At 36.0% G+C, this 15,941-nt stretch overlaps 1 protein-coding gene across 1 annotated transcript in view; it reads right to left on the minus strand.

The window, feature by feature from the left end:
- ADAMTSL1 (ADAMTS like 1) overlaps positions 1-15,941 on the minus strand; it is a 387,380-nt gene that overhangs the window by 310,813 nt on the left and 60,626 nt on the right. The window contains exons 3-4 of the mRNA XM_039385969.1: positions 10,490-10,577; positions 4,531-4,650 (exon numbers count right to left, since the gene is read on the minus strand). Of these exons, the coding sequence (XP_039241903.1) occupies positions 4,531-4,650; positions 10,490-10,577 (208 nt within the window). The remainder of the gene's footprint in view (positions 1-4,530; positions 4,651-10,489; positions 10,578-15,941) is intronic.

A 15,941-nucleotide genomic window follows, 5' to 3' on the forward strand; every position in this document is an offset into this window, starting at 1 on the left:
GTAGCTAGGTAAAACATTTGACAGTATGCTAAAGTACTAAAAAATTTAATTTCCTGCTGAGGAAGTGGGAGTGATAAGGTAATCTAATGCAGCATCTCCCTGCCCAATATCCATAGTTTCTTGATCATTAATGCTTTAAGAAAGGGATTTGTTAAGGCAGCTGCTTCTCAGCACTGTTTGATTTTTTCTTTTTTCTTTTTTTTTTTTTTTTACATTTAGACTGTTAATTTCTCAGTTTGATGGCACATTTTTAAAACACTTGTATTAACAGCAGGTTTTTTTTTACTGCATCCATCTTCCATAATCTCCATTATTATGCAGTTATATGCCTCTAAAGCGCTCAGCTCCTCTGCAGCTCAGAGGACAATTCACACCATATATCATTTCACACAGTCAATTAATTGCAAAATTCCATTTCTCAAGAGAAAAGTAAAGGGAAAAAAATTCCTGAAGTGAGATTTTCACCTGTAGCTTGTAGTGGGTTTGTAAGCCTCCCTGAGAGGGAAACGGAATTAGGATAGGTTCCTGATGTATATTTTACCCAAAAGGTATCCCATAACATGTTACGTCAGCTCAGATATAAGAGAGGGAGGAGGAAACAGTTTTGCTCTTCTCTTCGGGGTAGCTGTGCGGTGGTGGACAGGCTGCTTCTTCTTCTTCAGGAAAATGCCTTTCATGGAGAACTAGTCTTTATTGTTAGCTTTCCCTGTGTGTGTATAGTGCTTATAGTTCCTTTTTTTCCTTCTCTGTGCAAATATAAAACTGCTTTTCTTGGTAAATCCCGGGTTTTTAAGTTTTCTTTTTCGTCTCCCCTTTTCCCTCTGGGGGTGGGGGAGATCTGCGTAGCCTTGGTGGACATCTGGCATTCAGCCAAAGTAAACTATCCCAGGATATCATTCTTTCTAAATGTGCAACAGCAACCAGCACACAGTAAATCCAGCATCTGGGAGTCAGACTTATTTGCACAGACTGTATTCATAAATGCATATTTTTATATAAATGAACAAAAAACTCCAAATATGATAAAATATGATAAAATTATAGTTGAAAACAAAACCAGTATTATATATTGTTTTTAAAAGGTACCCGATATTAAATGGACTTTTAATTTTATAGTTTTGAAATTTTGTAAAAAATTAGTTTTTTTCTTTTAAAGACTACTCTAAATTTTTTCAATAGCAGTTCTGCAAACTTTAAACTTGTTTTTCCATTGAATCATTAATGTTAAATATCTTCCATCTTTTTTTGTATAACGCTATTCATTAGAAAAATGACTGCTGATAAAATTGTAGAGACTATGTCTTTTAGACAATGGAAACTGTTTTGTATATTCTGATAAAATCTGTTAAACACTGCAGATGGCAACTGATAAGTAGTATTGTTTAAGAAACTATGCACTTGAATTGCTGCTTCAGTTGTTAATTTTGTATTTATTCACTTTTATACAATTAATAAAATCATCTGAAAATTTATTGTAATAAAGTCTGTGAACCTGAAAAATTATCGTAATAAAGACTGTAAGCTACCTGAAACAGCTTGATTTTATTGTATTGTTTGTCCTGCAGAGGACACATGTGGAAAACCAATCATAGTTACTCAGAACCGGATCAACAGAATCTTATAATATGATATTAGAGGTTGAAATAAGTCTTTAGGATTTTTACCTGTTTTCTAATATCCACTCCTTCCATTAAGCCAAGCATTTCCACAGTAAGGAAAGAATTTTTGTGCTGGACTGATATATACTATTGGTCACTATTTTAGTCCTCATCACAAGACCCTCCCTCAGATCTAGGACAGTCACTAGTTTAAGGCACACAAGTCAGAAGGCAGAAAGCCATCCATCCATTCCACAACATTCAGAAGTTTAAAAACACATTAAAAAATAATCTAGTGGGGCAGTCTTAGCAGATTTCTTTTGTAAGATAAATGTAAAACACAACATAAGCAAAGTAGGAAGTAATGTTTCTATCCTAGAAAGGAAGTTTCAGAATAACTTTGCACATAAAGCAGCAGAAAAATCAACTTAAACAGAATTTTGCTGAGTCCTGAGAGGTTTATACATGAATTACAGGATGATGTTTCCTGCTCTAGTAGGTATGTTCCATTCATATATTTATTTTTGTCTTTCCTCTGTTATCTTCATGCACTAAATTTGAAGATAGTTTGCTCAAAAGAAAGTGAAAGGTGATTTTGGCATGTAAATCTCTCACAGAAGATTATACTCAAATACCCTTAACTTTACTTTCTACAGAGTTTTCAGAGATGAACTACAAGATCAGCATTTAGAAAATAAAATTTAGCACAGAAATTATTATAAACAACAGATGTTGAAACTGGCAAGACTTTGTTAACACAGATCTCACTTTATTTATATCCCACAGAACTAAATGGTCAGTTCAGAAGGAAAAGAGAAAAAATAGTAGGAAAAGAGACTCCAAGCATATCCAGAGGAAAAAAAAGGATATAATAATTTGAAAATTTTAAGGACTTGGGGGAGGGGGAGAAGAAATGATTGATAAAGAGGCTATTACTAATAAAATTCAGGAGGGTTTTCATTGCTTATTCATTTCAACATGCTTTTAACTGATATCAGTGTAAATAAAATAAAGAAAACATGCTAAAGTGATTTTTCTTCCATTCTATATGCCAAGACTGACACAAAGGATGCAGTAAAAAATAATTTGGGTAACGTTATTTAGCACAGTTTCTCATGGACATTTAAGCACACAGATACTGAAGGAAACCAAATGATTGAGCTATATCTGCATATCATAATAGTGGGAAATTTCAGCATTATGTTGAAATGTGAACATGGTAAAATACAACAGCAAACATATTTGTTAACACAATTAAAATAGGGTTTTTTGGAAAAAAAAGAAAATGTTTGTACAAGTCAGTGAAAGTATACTGCTGTACTGTAAAGTCATAATTTTTGTTAAAGTAGCAATTGAAATTAAAATGCAGCTGTGTTTTCTGAAGTTCAAAAAAGCCTATATGTACTAAGATTAGCAGACTATAATTTCTGAATCAAAGGGACAGAACAAATATCTGCCCTAAACACAACATTTTGCCTTCATAGTTTTTCTTTTTTTCTCTCTTCACTGTTTGTTTTCAAGCAATTTCATTAAAGCAGACCACTAATTCATTTTTCTTTATCTGTCATGGGGCAGGAATACATAAATAGGAACTTCCCAAAAAATGTAGGATTATAATCCTTGGGATATTCTTTAAACTAGGAATTTCCTGAACCTTAAGTTTTTGGTCTAAATCCATTGTATTTTAAATTATTTTGCCCAAGTTCTTGAATTATTTTCTTTTTTTTTTCCAGAAGAAGAAGGAAATTCAACATAACTTAGAAACTGAGAAACACCTCAGTGACTTCCTTTGAATAATTTTGTTAGTGTAATCTCAGCTATTGTCTTTGCAAAAGACAGAAAATGATAAAAATATAAATCCCCCTCCGGCTTCTAGTAAATTAACCCCTGAAGCAAATGATGGTAGAGTTACCAGCACTGGATTTTAGTGCTTATATTGAAGTGAAACATACAATATTGCAAACAATTGCTTACAACTGCCTTACAAGCAGGTACTGTATTTTCTCATTAAGCGTATTTGATGTAGTAACTGGTTAAAAGAAAACAAAAACTCTTTTGAGCTCTCCAAATTTTGTTGAGAATTGAAAGATATTACTACAGCATCATTACCAACAGCTTTTAATGCACAGGCCCAGAAAGCTATTAAACCCTGCTTGTTGACTGTGCCCATTTTCTCGTTTGAACTATAAAACACTTATCTGGCACCCTTGGAAATGCACCTCTTCTCTCAAGTGGTTATGGAGTTACAGGGTTATTATTTTTCATTATCAGAAGTGAATCAACCTTTTTGGGATGCTCTCAGCTACCAACAAAAATAGTCATAGATTATCTTATTTTAAAGAGTGAAGGCACGTTCTTTAGACAGTAACTTATATGGATCAGCAGTCTACATTTTCCCAGAAAGTATCAAATCAACTCATGTCATCATCAGGGGAAAACAGAAAGTTTAAAGACTTTACAAATGATAATCAAGACATTAGCTGCCCAACTTTCGCTGAGGCTCTGTGTGCACACAGATTTTGAAAAGTTGCAAACTTTTTCTTGCCCTATGTAAGAAAAGCCTACAGTACGTAAATCACCAGACTTCTAAAAAGAACCAAAGTGGGAGATTTATTGGGAGACTGATTGGGGAACTGTGATAAAATCGGCTGCTTTCTCAGTGTCGCATTTGTTAGAAAAACAGTTTTGCAGCAGGTTTTCTCATTAGATATATCATTATTTCAGTGAAAATTAAAGGAAATAAAAGATTGGTCCTATGGATTTAGAAATACAGTTTGTACTTTTTTTTTTAGGGTGACATTTTTATGTAGTTAGAAAATCTCGCTCTGTTACTTCCCATAAATTAGTAAGCAGAATGAATGACCTATCACAACAATTCATATTTCTGCAATAATTTTTTATTAAGTATTTTGGAATAATAGAGAATTCTTACCGCATCTTCTGTTTTGTGGTTATTCAGCAAATCAGATAGGAAATCGTCATGAAGACTTTCTCTCCGAATCAACGTAAATTCACGTAGGAAAACTGTTCCTTGATTTTGATCTCCAAAAACCTAGAAGGAAAACACGCTATTAGGAAATGTACAATTTTAATTCTGTCATACACATAATCATAATATCCAGATAAATATGACTGGAAGGTTAAAATGTCCATTAATGGTCCTTTGTCTTCCATTACTACACTCATTCTAGCCAGACAGCACTGCCATCAATGAGAACACTGATATGCATTTAAAGAATGACAGTACATTAATGAATAACTGCCATTTACATGAGATTTTTTTTGTGAAAGAAGCTTCTACAGTGTTATTTACAGCTATGGTCTATAAGGCAGTTAATGTTTAAAAACTCTTTTGTGAAATGAATTAGCATTTAAATTGCATTTCTACTTTATAGAACAGATCATGTTTGTCTAGAACTGTTACTGATCTGTCATAAGAAGTTAGAGCTTAAAACTTCTAAGGGACAGAAAAATTATAAGTATTTTGGCTGGCAAACTTCCATATGCACATAAATTCAAAGTAATTTAAACTAACTTTATACCTATTGTTTTTAGGAATATATATATAAGCTACTCGAGAAAGAGGTTATTTCTTCAGTAACTGACTAATCAATGACTTCCAAAGTACAATCCTAGGTACAATTATGACATTTTTATAGGTTTTGAAAATAAATAATTAAAGCAAATCCACATTATTCTTCATGCTCCTCCATCCCTTTTTTCTTTGGTTATTCAAGCCAAAGAATTTTTTTTCAGGTATAAAGTAAATTAGAAGTGTTGGAAACCATTGAAATAATGGGGAGGGGTTTTTTACATATTAATGGAACACGTTGAAACACTGTTGTTTCATTTGACTGACTCTAAAGAAATCCACTACAAGAGAAATCCATAAAGGTTGTTATCAACCAGAAATAGAGACTGTATTATCTCTGGAAATCTAGTAGATTTTTCAGCTTTCAGGACTCTACAACGTATTTTAAAGGTCATTCAGATTGAAAGAATAGTATGTTTTACCAAAATAATGAAGTAAAAATATTTTGTACTTCAATATTTGACAACAGCAACCAAAACACTAGTGTGAATTAGGCAAATGCAATAACTATAAATAATTTATTTATATGAGATACTGATTTATCTTCTCATAAAGGTATATGAGATACTCAGGCACGGTAGTCGTGGAGTTTCGAGTTTCTGGTTCTTTTTCTGTTTCTACATCTCAGGGACAAGATACTATAATCAGGAATGGAAGATATAGCATTTCCTCATGTTATTTAAGATAAGCACAGTACTTATAAATGGACTGTCATTACTCACAAGAGCTGCAGTAACTAAATATTTTCTAAGAAGGAAGTCCATGCTCTGCTGTTTTTATTATGACTATTTCTTCTATTCCTTGTTCTGTATAGCTAATTATGCTGTACCTACTTATCCTAGCTGAGAAGTTTGAAGAAGAGCTTGGAAGTAACATGATGTGTATTGTCCAGAGGGAGGATGAAGTACAGGTTTGCCTTTCCATTCCCTTAAAGTGAGTTGGTACTGTTGTTTGGGAGGAGGCAATCCTCTCTGACAGCTGGGAACTGAGATCAGAGCTGCTGTAAAGCTACTGCAGCTAAAACAGACTCAGTAGAAGAAGATAAGCTAATAAAGTTTCACAGGGGGATGGAAATATCTTTATATGAAGTGGGTAATGGGAAGAATTAAGAATTAAGTCCCTAAATCCAAACTTTATGCCCACTAATATAAGAGATCTTTTCTTTGACATAAGATTCTTGCCTCTAAGTAGCAAAATACAGGGTACCCGTATTTGGTTGCTCTGAGATCTTCTACTGTAAATTTTTAGTTATATTAAAAAAAAACCAAAACACAAAAACAAACGAACAAACAAAAACCCCAGCAAATACTTTACATAACAGGAATAGTTTTACAAGAGTAGGGTTTTAAAATTTTTACTTAGCTTCCTGCCTTATGGATAACATTGGGAGATACACGCACTGATATTACTGTTATATTATTGAGTCACAGCAATGAAGAATCTTCAGGGGTGTACAAGAAAGAAATATGCGCATGTCCCAAATAAAAAGAAGCCCTGAAACTGACACACTTTTCTTTTTGGACAAATCATTATCTTACAAATAAAAATTGTTCTGAAATAGCTCATATCATAAAAATGTTTCAACCCAAGATTGGCCAAAAATGCAAGTTAAAGTTATTTGAAGAAAGGAAATCTGTACTTTTATTCTACTTTCACATAATATTCTCTACTTTAATTTGAAACACTCACGCTCAGCAAATTCAATGATAAAATTATAGAATCATAAATTGTTTAGGTTGGAAAAGACCTGTAAGATCATCCAGTCCAACTTTTAACCCAGCATTGCCAAGTCCACCACAAAACCAAGACCCTAAGTGCAACATCTACACGCCTTTCAAATACCTCCAGAGATGGTGACTGAGCCAGGTCCCTGGGCAGCCTGTTCCAATGCTTGTCAACCCTCTCCGTGATGAAATTTTTCCTAATATCCAAGCTAAACCTTCCCTTATGGGTTTCCCTTTCCCCATCCACGACGTGGGGGAGCCCAGCTCTAGTTCCTTCTCCGTCTGATGAACCATTTCCGACGTCTTGTGGGACGGGGAAGGGGGAACTCCAGAAACAGGGTTTTTCATGCCCCGAGCCTGGAGGGGAGAGGTGCCCTCCCCTCCCCCCACCACCCACGTGGCTCCATGGCAGGCACAGAGACAGCACACCGGGCGTGGAGAGGAGGCAAGAGAGAGTTTATTGTTGGGAAGGGGTTTATAAAGCTTTTAGGAGGGTCAAAGGGGAACCAATCACAAGTTCAGGGTCACACAGAAAAAACCATCAGGTAAAGGGTCAACAGCCAATAGGAAGGGGTTAAACAAAGGACCAATGGGACGCCTCAGGACACCTTTCCCAGGACATTGCTGCATGGGAGATAACAGTTGCTGTGGGGGGTGTTGGGAAGAAGAAACACGTGTTTGCAAAGGGACCACAAAGAGCCATTTTAAAACATGTTTAAACAAGTTTCTCATCAGGTATAGTGCTACATTCCCTGGCACAACTTCAGGCCATTTCCTCTTATCCCATTGCTTGCTGTCTGTGAGACTGACCCTCACCTCACTACAACCTCTTGTCACATAGTTGTAGAGACCAATAATCTCCTCCCTGAGGCTCATTTTCTCCAGGGTAAACAACCCCAGCTACCCTAATCCGCTCCTCACAGGACTTGTTCCCCAGACCCTTCACCAGCTCCGTTGCCCTTCTCTGGACATTCTTCAGCACCTCTATGTCTTTCTTGTCGTGAAGGACACAAAACTGAACACAGGATAGGTGGTGAGATCTCATCAGTGTTAAGGACATGGACGATCCCTTCCCTAGTCCAGCTGGCCACACTATTTCTGATACAAGCCACGATGCCATTGGCCTTCCTGGCCACCTGAGCACACTGCTGGCTCACGTTCAGCTGCTATCAACCAGCACCCCTAGGTTCTTTTTCTCTGGGCAGCTTTCCAGTCACTCTTCCCCCACACTGTAGCGCTGCCTGTGGTTTTTGTGATCCAAGGGCATGATCGGCACTTCGCTTTGTTGAACCCTACACCACTGGCCTTGGCCCATTGATCCTGCCTGTCCAGATCCCAGTGCTTCTAATTTCAGAAGTCAAATTATAAATAGTGTAAACAGTCACTTCCTCACCAATGATCTAACTTCCCACTTTTCTTATTTTGTTCCTACACAAATATAGTCAGAATTTGCCAATTCTTTTCCTCGTAAGAGCAGTCAGTATTCTATTATTACAATTTCTATCTAGTTCTCAAAATAAATGAAATCTACTGATAAAGAATGTATATGGAGTAACAAAAATCTCAGTAAAGTATTGCTAACCCTTAAAACTTTACTGTTTACCATATCAACATTAATGCTTTGATTACTCCTAATTACATAGAAGGGAAAAAGATGACAGAGGCACTATTCAGAAAGAAGAGACAGAGCAATGTAGTCTAAAAAAGACACCGGGATACTGAGGATAAAAGAAGATGAGAAATAAAAAAGCAGAAAAGCAGTAATGAAAGAATGATTTATTTTTCTTTTAATTTAGCGAATTTTAACAACAAAGTATTTAAAAAAGAAAACTGAAAAGCATGCAGTCATCTAAAAGAGGTTATTTTCCTCTTGATTTATATCATACACTTTTCTGCTTTGAGTAGTAGTTCCCCCTGGATTCACCTTAATTTATACATTTTCTGATAGAACTTAGTCCTAGTAGAATATGACCATCCTTAATGAGAGAACTGGAATAAATCCATTAAAGATGAGTGTCAGTAAACTGGAATAACATCCTGAAAGACTGTTATCCATTTTTCAAGTTTCCTTATATTTTTGGCTACATACATATGATCACTTAATTCCCTCAGGAAACCTGTTTTCATCATAACACAGCCACTCTATCTCTGATCTGTCTTCCTCCAGTTCATGATGAGACAAACTTAGAAAACAATCTTCAAAAATAAGACCATGTAGCCCTTCTTAAGCAGTGAGCAAACCACAGAAATGGAAAGTAGCCTGGTAGAAATCTGACCTGAAGCAGCAGCAACCATGCACAGCAATATGTGGCTTTCCAAGGACCTGCAAACAGCACTGTAAATGTGGTTTCACTAGTGCACATGAAGATCAACAGCATAGCACTGAAGTCTGTCAGCACGAGGAACTTAGCTGGGTATTCACATGCTCAACTGGCATTGCAAAGGAGCCTTTTATGAAATTGATATGAGGCAAAATTCCAGCAAATACTTAAAAAATAATGTTTTTCTCATTTTAGTGCAGTTTCTATCTCTCTTAAAACAATGCAAATCATTAGCTGTTCCATTAGATCCAGTGGTGCGAATCCATGTGATAGAAACCTTTGAGGAACCAGGCTGACAAATACAGAATTAGAAAATAAAAGACCTAATACAAACCAGAGGGTGAAAGGATGAATCCCAGCCAACAAAGCCTAAGTTTTCTTGCACTTGGTTACTGTGCCACTGGGGAAGCAGTTTCATTACTTTTGCTGTGATCAGCAATAAAGTAAACTAATAATAATTCTTTGTTAGCAAGGTGTAATAGTGGTATTTTGCTGAATTCTTGAGGCACAGAAGTGAAAACACAGGTCAGGAATCTGATGCAAACAATCGTGGCATCTGCAATACCACCTTTCTCAGTGCAGAGGAAGAGGAATTTCAAAGTGTCTCACTTACAAAGCAGAAATATCAAATGTGGTCTCAGGTATTTATAATTAACTATTTATGCACATCCCAGAGTTGTTTCAAGGTGACAGTTGCTCAGCTGAACCTTTCTTTATTTTGGATATCCAAAGCCCAAAGTACGCAGAAAATTATCACTAACATCAAAAAAAAGTACTAGTTTATTAAAAAATGCTTCTTCTGACAAAATTATTTTAAAAAATCAGGTTCTTTAACTTCACTTTTTTTCCCCAAGAGGCCTAGAGTGTTTTGACAATGATAAGAAGGATTGCTTTGTCTAACTCAGGCACGAATCTCTTGATTTTCATGACAGAAACAAATTAGAACAGGAAGTATGTGACAGAATGTACGGTATTAAATATCAGAAAAGTAGCAGTGATATTTACAGTGAGGGATGAGGAATGCAAGGTTTTAACAAGCCAAGTTATTACACAATGACTCCACTCTAAACATCAGAGCAACTTATGCATGTATTTCAACTCTGAATTATTCTCAACAAAACTTAACAACAACATTCCACTTTATTGCCTGCATGCCTCCAAGAGTGCCACACTTTCATATGGGTGACAAGAGCTTTGCTACATCCTTCAGCCCTGCCAAGCATGTAAGAAGGAAAAGCATCCCAGAAGACTCACAGGTGCATCCAAGCAGCTTCTGTCCAATGAACTTGACTCATACCACTGGTGCCTCAAGAAAATGTTTGATAAAATCTCATAGGGAGTTCTGAAATAAGAAAATTATTACTGTTACCTTTAATGTGCCATGGTTTTGTGCTGCAAGGTTGATTCAAATTTTCTTCTCCTTTATTCTCCAAAATGGAATCAGAAGAAGGGTGGGTAGAGAGGGGTACAAGTCCAATACCAGGTCCCAAATTCAGAAGCAATTACAGTCTGTCTCAAAATCTAAATTCTGAAAGTTGTTTGTCTTTAACAAAGTCTATGCAAGGATTTAAAGTATGCAGAGACATTACAGCCTGATCCTACCACTGTTAATCACTCTGAAAATTTTTCATTCCTCCGTGGAGAACCAGAAAACTGTGCACAATATAAAATCTATTCTGCATGTTGCCTTCTTGGAATTTCTTGGGTATGATCACACAATGTTTTTAATATAAATACATTCAAAAGGAGATACTACCCTATTTAATTAAGGACATCATTCTCCAAACGATTCTCCAAATTATTCTCTGTCATGTTACATTTCCTTATTACATGTTTTGGAAATGTTCAATATTTTCCAAATGAATTTTCTGGGTCCCCATGGGGAAATATGCAGATCCAGGTAATCAGAAAGACTGTGTCAATGCATTTGTAACACAGCTGATAATTTCAAGTGTTTACTGTCATGAAGTCAACTCTTGCTTTAAACCAAAGACTAGAAGAATCCACGTGAGAGACAAGGTAGACTCCAAAGTAAAAAATCTGATTTTAGGCAGAGGTAGTAATAGCTCTATCTTAGATTTCTCTTTTACCATTTCTATCTCACAGACTGAACTCCAGAGCTGTGAAGATGACTGTTTTCCCCATGAAAACTCCCCTTCTCTAAAATGTATATCTCTTCAGTTCAAACAAATGGTTTTATTGCCAAAACAAAGACAAAACAATAAAGCTTTTATTTTCTCTTTCGTTTTTATGAGGTCAGACAAGATGATTTGTTTCATTTCTAGGCCACTGTTATAAAATGAAAGGAAACTGTGGGCTATTATAATAAATCTGCCAGTGATGATGGCATTAAGCTCCCAGTGACTCCACAGGCCAGCGACAAATGTGCTCATGTGAGTGTAGACAGCTTTCACATGAGCCTCTCCATTACTGGCATTCTGGAAAATCTACCAGAGTCACCGTATAGAAAATATTTAATGCCATGTGGGAAAGCAGGAGAAAACTCAGGTGACTGTATACACAACACTCATACAGTGAGTAGAGAGCCTTTAAGAAAGTAGTCAGATTCTCGACATGTTAACTGTGTTCAATTCTTCATCTTCAATTCTGACAGAAGTTCAGCATCTCTGCTGAAGGTAGAGGAGACTGTCCCAGGCATAAGCTAACTGTTATCAGCATATTTCTTTCTATCTTTCCTACAAGTACAGATTGAAGGACTGAAGGGAAGAGCTCTTTGTTCATGCAGAATTTTTTTTTGAAGGTAACCTTTAGAGGTTAGCTTCCCAGCTTTTCTTTGTATGGATAGGTAACAGCTCATTCTTGCCTTACAGCCCTTAGATTTCATGTCTTTGATTCTTAGTTTGCTAAGTGTCTTTTAGATGGAAGAAAGGGTTGTCTAGACTTACAAATTAAATCAATTCTAAGTCAACATTTTTCACTGGTGCAATATCTTCTTCTGACAGCTCAAAATAGGATTGCATGTCCCAGGAAGGATAAGTTATATGACAGAAACAAACCAACCACCAAAAAATCTTTACTCATGAGGAAAACATATTTTTCCTGAGACCAGAATATCAACAATATTGCTTTCCAATTCCAGTCTTTCCAAACACTGATGAAATTATTGTTTCTGAATTAACAGCCAGTCTCTTAGGAAACTGGCTAATGATTGTAGTGGTTTTTTAGGTTTAGAATTTTTAAAGAGAGAAGGAGGCTCTTGTTTGGCTTCTCTGAAGGTACTCACTCTGTGCCTTAAAGTACAAACTCAAATAGCAATGTAATTCCCAAGGGAATGTTTTATTCAACAGTGAAATGTTCCCACCAGAAATCTTTTTGCTAGTTTTGAAATATATTTAATCTTTTTTTCTTTCCTCCCTGCCTTTCCACAGAGACTGAATTCATGAACTACCTTAATGGTAATGTCCTGACTTCTTTTAAAGCTTTGTGAAGGAAATGTGGTTTTGTCCTAATTATTTTCAGTTCTTAAACAGGCACAATAGCAGAGTCTGGTTAATGTATTCGCTGAAGGAATTATTTAAGGTCCATTTCAGTTTCTCATTGTAAATAAACAAAAGAAACAAAAAGTGATTTGCACTCAAGAATTACAGCATGAAGTGTCCCCAAACAAAACCACCAGTTACTAACATCTTGGACAGATATTAGCAATCATGGAAATAAATTTGTAAAGCATGCACACGCCTACACTTGACCCACAGTGTACCAACAAGAGAGGAAGCCAATATGGTCCTATTAAATGGAGTGGCAAAAATGTAGAATGCACAAAAAGACAGCAATTATCCTGCTGCCAAGCAACGATAGCCAAAAAAAAAAAAAAGGTGGGAGAGGGGAAGTCGAGAAAGAATAAAAAAAAAAGAAAAGAAGGAGAGCTTGGGAAGGTTTGGGAAGGTTTGGGAAGGGAAGGTTTGGGAAGGGAAGGCTAGGGAAGAGAAGGTTTGGGAAGGGAAGGTTTGGGAAGGGAAGGAAGGTTTGGGAAGGGAAGACCCTGGAAGGGAAGGTCTGGGAAGGTTAGGCTAGGTTAGGTTAGGGGAGGGGAGGGGAGAGGGGGTTAGTGGAGGGAGAGAGGGGAGGGGAGGGGAGAGGGAGAGGGAGAAGGAGAGGGAGAGGGAGAGGGAGAGGGAGAGGGAGAGGAAAAGGAAAAGGAAAAGGAAAAGGAAAAGGAAAAGGAAAAGGAAAAGGAAAAGGAAAAGGAAAAGGAAAAGGAAAAGGAAAAGGAAAACGGACAGGACAAGGAAACGTTAACATGCAAAGTCACCGGCAAACTGCAACATTCAAGCCGTAAATTAAACTGCAAGAGGAAAGTGAGGCGGGCACGACATATCGAGGTAGGCCCAGGATGCAAAGGCGGCATGAACCCAACGGCCACCTCCAAACGCTCAACCCAGTTGACCCCAGTTTCACCCACCCGCGTCCCACCGTTTAAAGCAGACTGTGGCGATAATAAATCTTTTAAAATCCTGCTGGTCAGAACCTTCTATATGGCTGCAGTTAACACAAAATGCACTGAGGTTCATGAACAAGAGCTGCAATTACACTTCAGAACACTATCTATTTTCTCATTTACTGAATATACAAGAGACACTGACATGGGTATGGCTTCTGTTTTTCATGAAAGTTATTTTTAAAAAAAAAACATTAAAACTACTGTGATTTGAGCAAGAGTGTGTCCAAAGTCAAGACAGATTTTCTTTCCAAAACATGCCAAACAAATACTGTTGTTCAAAATACTTGAAAGCAGACACACAAATTTCTATGACACAAAATCAAAGAAAACCAGATGATAAGGTCTGAAGAACTCATTTTCTACCACTTCCTTCACTGCCTAACCATCAACAGCTATGGAATGGTTAACTTAAATGTAATTATTCAGAAGATGCATCAGTTTTTAAATTGTCAGAATAAGTATGGGCCATGTGAGAAAATGGAATGACTAACAGCTTCAGAAATCATTCTGAAAGCTTCAGTATGTTCATTTATCAATACACGTTGTCACTACCTGCAGTATTTTCCAAAAGGTTAGAATAAATAACAAACTATGTCAAATTGCATGAACAAATAATCATCTGGGATGAGCAAGATCAGTTATTCACAAATGTTATATATATATATCAGCAGTACCTGATTTCAAATTATTATTAGCATGAAAGTAAGCATAAAATATTACTTACCATTGTTTTGCAACATATATCACAATTAGCTATACTTATTTCTCTTGGTATTTTTGGGCAAGTTACCAAAAGTTCTACTAATACAACTTCCCGATAGCAAGGAAATAACAAATGACAAATATGCATCCAGAAAAATAATTAAATTGACAATCTAATTTAAATCTAGAGACTGAATAATTTTAAAAAGTCATTATTGTTCTTCCTCTTTGATCACATTGCTCAGAATTTTGTTTGTTTGTTTTTTTTTCTTCATCTACAGAATACTCTAGGCTTCTTTGAATTTTTCTGAGTTTTGAAAGGAGAAGCTGGCAAGTTCTCCAGAAGCACTTCATCACACTTTCTGAGCACTCCAAGCACTATATTTTCCTCACAAAATTAAAATTTCACAGTTATAGTCATCATATTTTCTTCAGTACTTGAATCTTGGGCATTTTTGACCCAAGACTAATGGACATCAAAGAACTTTTAAGCACAGGAGTCAAATTACTCATTCATCTTCTTTCTTTACTGTTAAATTTTATTTTGTTACAGAATAATGAGCTCTGTAGAAAATTGATTGAGCTGACATTATGGACTTTGTCTCAAATCCTACCAACACAGAGTTAAGTACTGACAGTGTAAATTCTTGTTTATTTTTTTTTTATATCTCTCTCATATTAATGAAAAATTAAGGCAATTATCCAACATAGTTCTTCAAAAGGTGGGGTTCCATATGTAAATCATACTTTCTTATTGCTGTCTTGTCATATGGTTGTACCTCTGACCATCTCTACTTTATTGGGAACTAGAATTTCAGGAATGATCTGGCTGATGGTTATTCATTACATTTATACTATTATCTGCTAATCAAATCATACAATATTTACAGCAAGACAGATACTTCAAATAGCCAACACAGACATTAGAAAATAGTAGTAAAAGTATATTTATGACCTGCCACTCAATCAGATAGGTTTTTGTTACCTCATTTCTTTACAATAAAGCACTGCAAATTCCATTCAGTCCAGGCAAGTATGCTTTTTCTTGGTTGAATAGTTAAACTACCATTGTTTCCATCAATACAACGGTTGGTTTTGTTTGTACTTTATTATCAGATTCATTAGCTTTTGTGACAGCTTGCAAAATACTGAAATAGAAGCCAGTGTTTTCTTATGCTTGTGATACACTAAGTCATCCACTAAGAAAATTATGAACATGAGATTTTTTGTATGTCTTTCTACTGTGATTTTCCTTGTAATAGATGATTTGATTCATAGAGTATGAGGAAGATTTTTCTTCACATTGCATTTTAGTTTAAAAATACATTTCATGAGATTTGTGATGCTTTCTGGCAATGGTAAGACTGGTTTTAATAACTTTGGAGTCCTTTTAATTCTGAATACTATGTGGATATAGGAGTTTTAGGATTTGTTTTGTTTTCCTTAGGATGGGGGGAAAAAAAAAAGCTGTGGCTTTACATGATTAGAAGTTTCCGTTTCTATCCCTCTGTATTTACACCCTCTATCATGTGTTATCTATGA

This window comes from Pipra filicauda, unplaced genomic scaffold (assembly GCF_003945595.2).
Source record: "Pipra filicauda isolate LSUMZ 115617 unplaced genomic scaffold, ASM394559v2 scaffold455_size529941_pilon, whole genome shotgun sequence".
In the NCBI taxonomy this organism is placed as follows: domain Eukaryota; kingdom Metazoa; phylum Chordata; class Aves; order Passeriformes; family Pipridae; genus Pipra; species Pipra filicauda.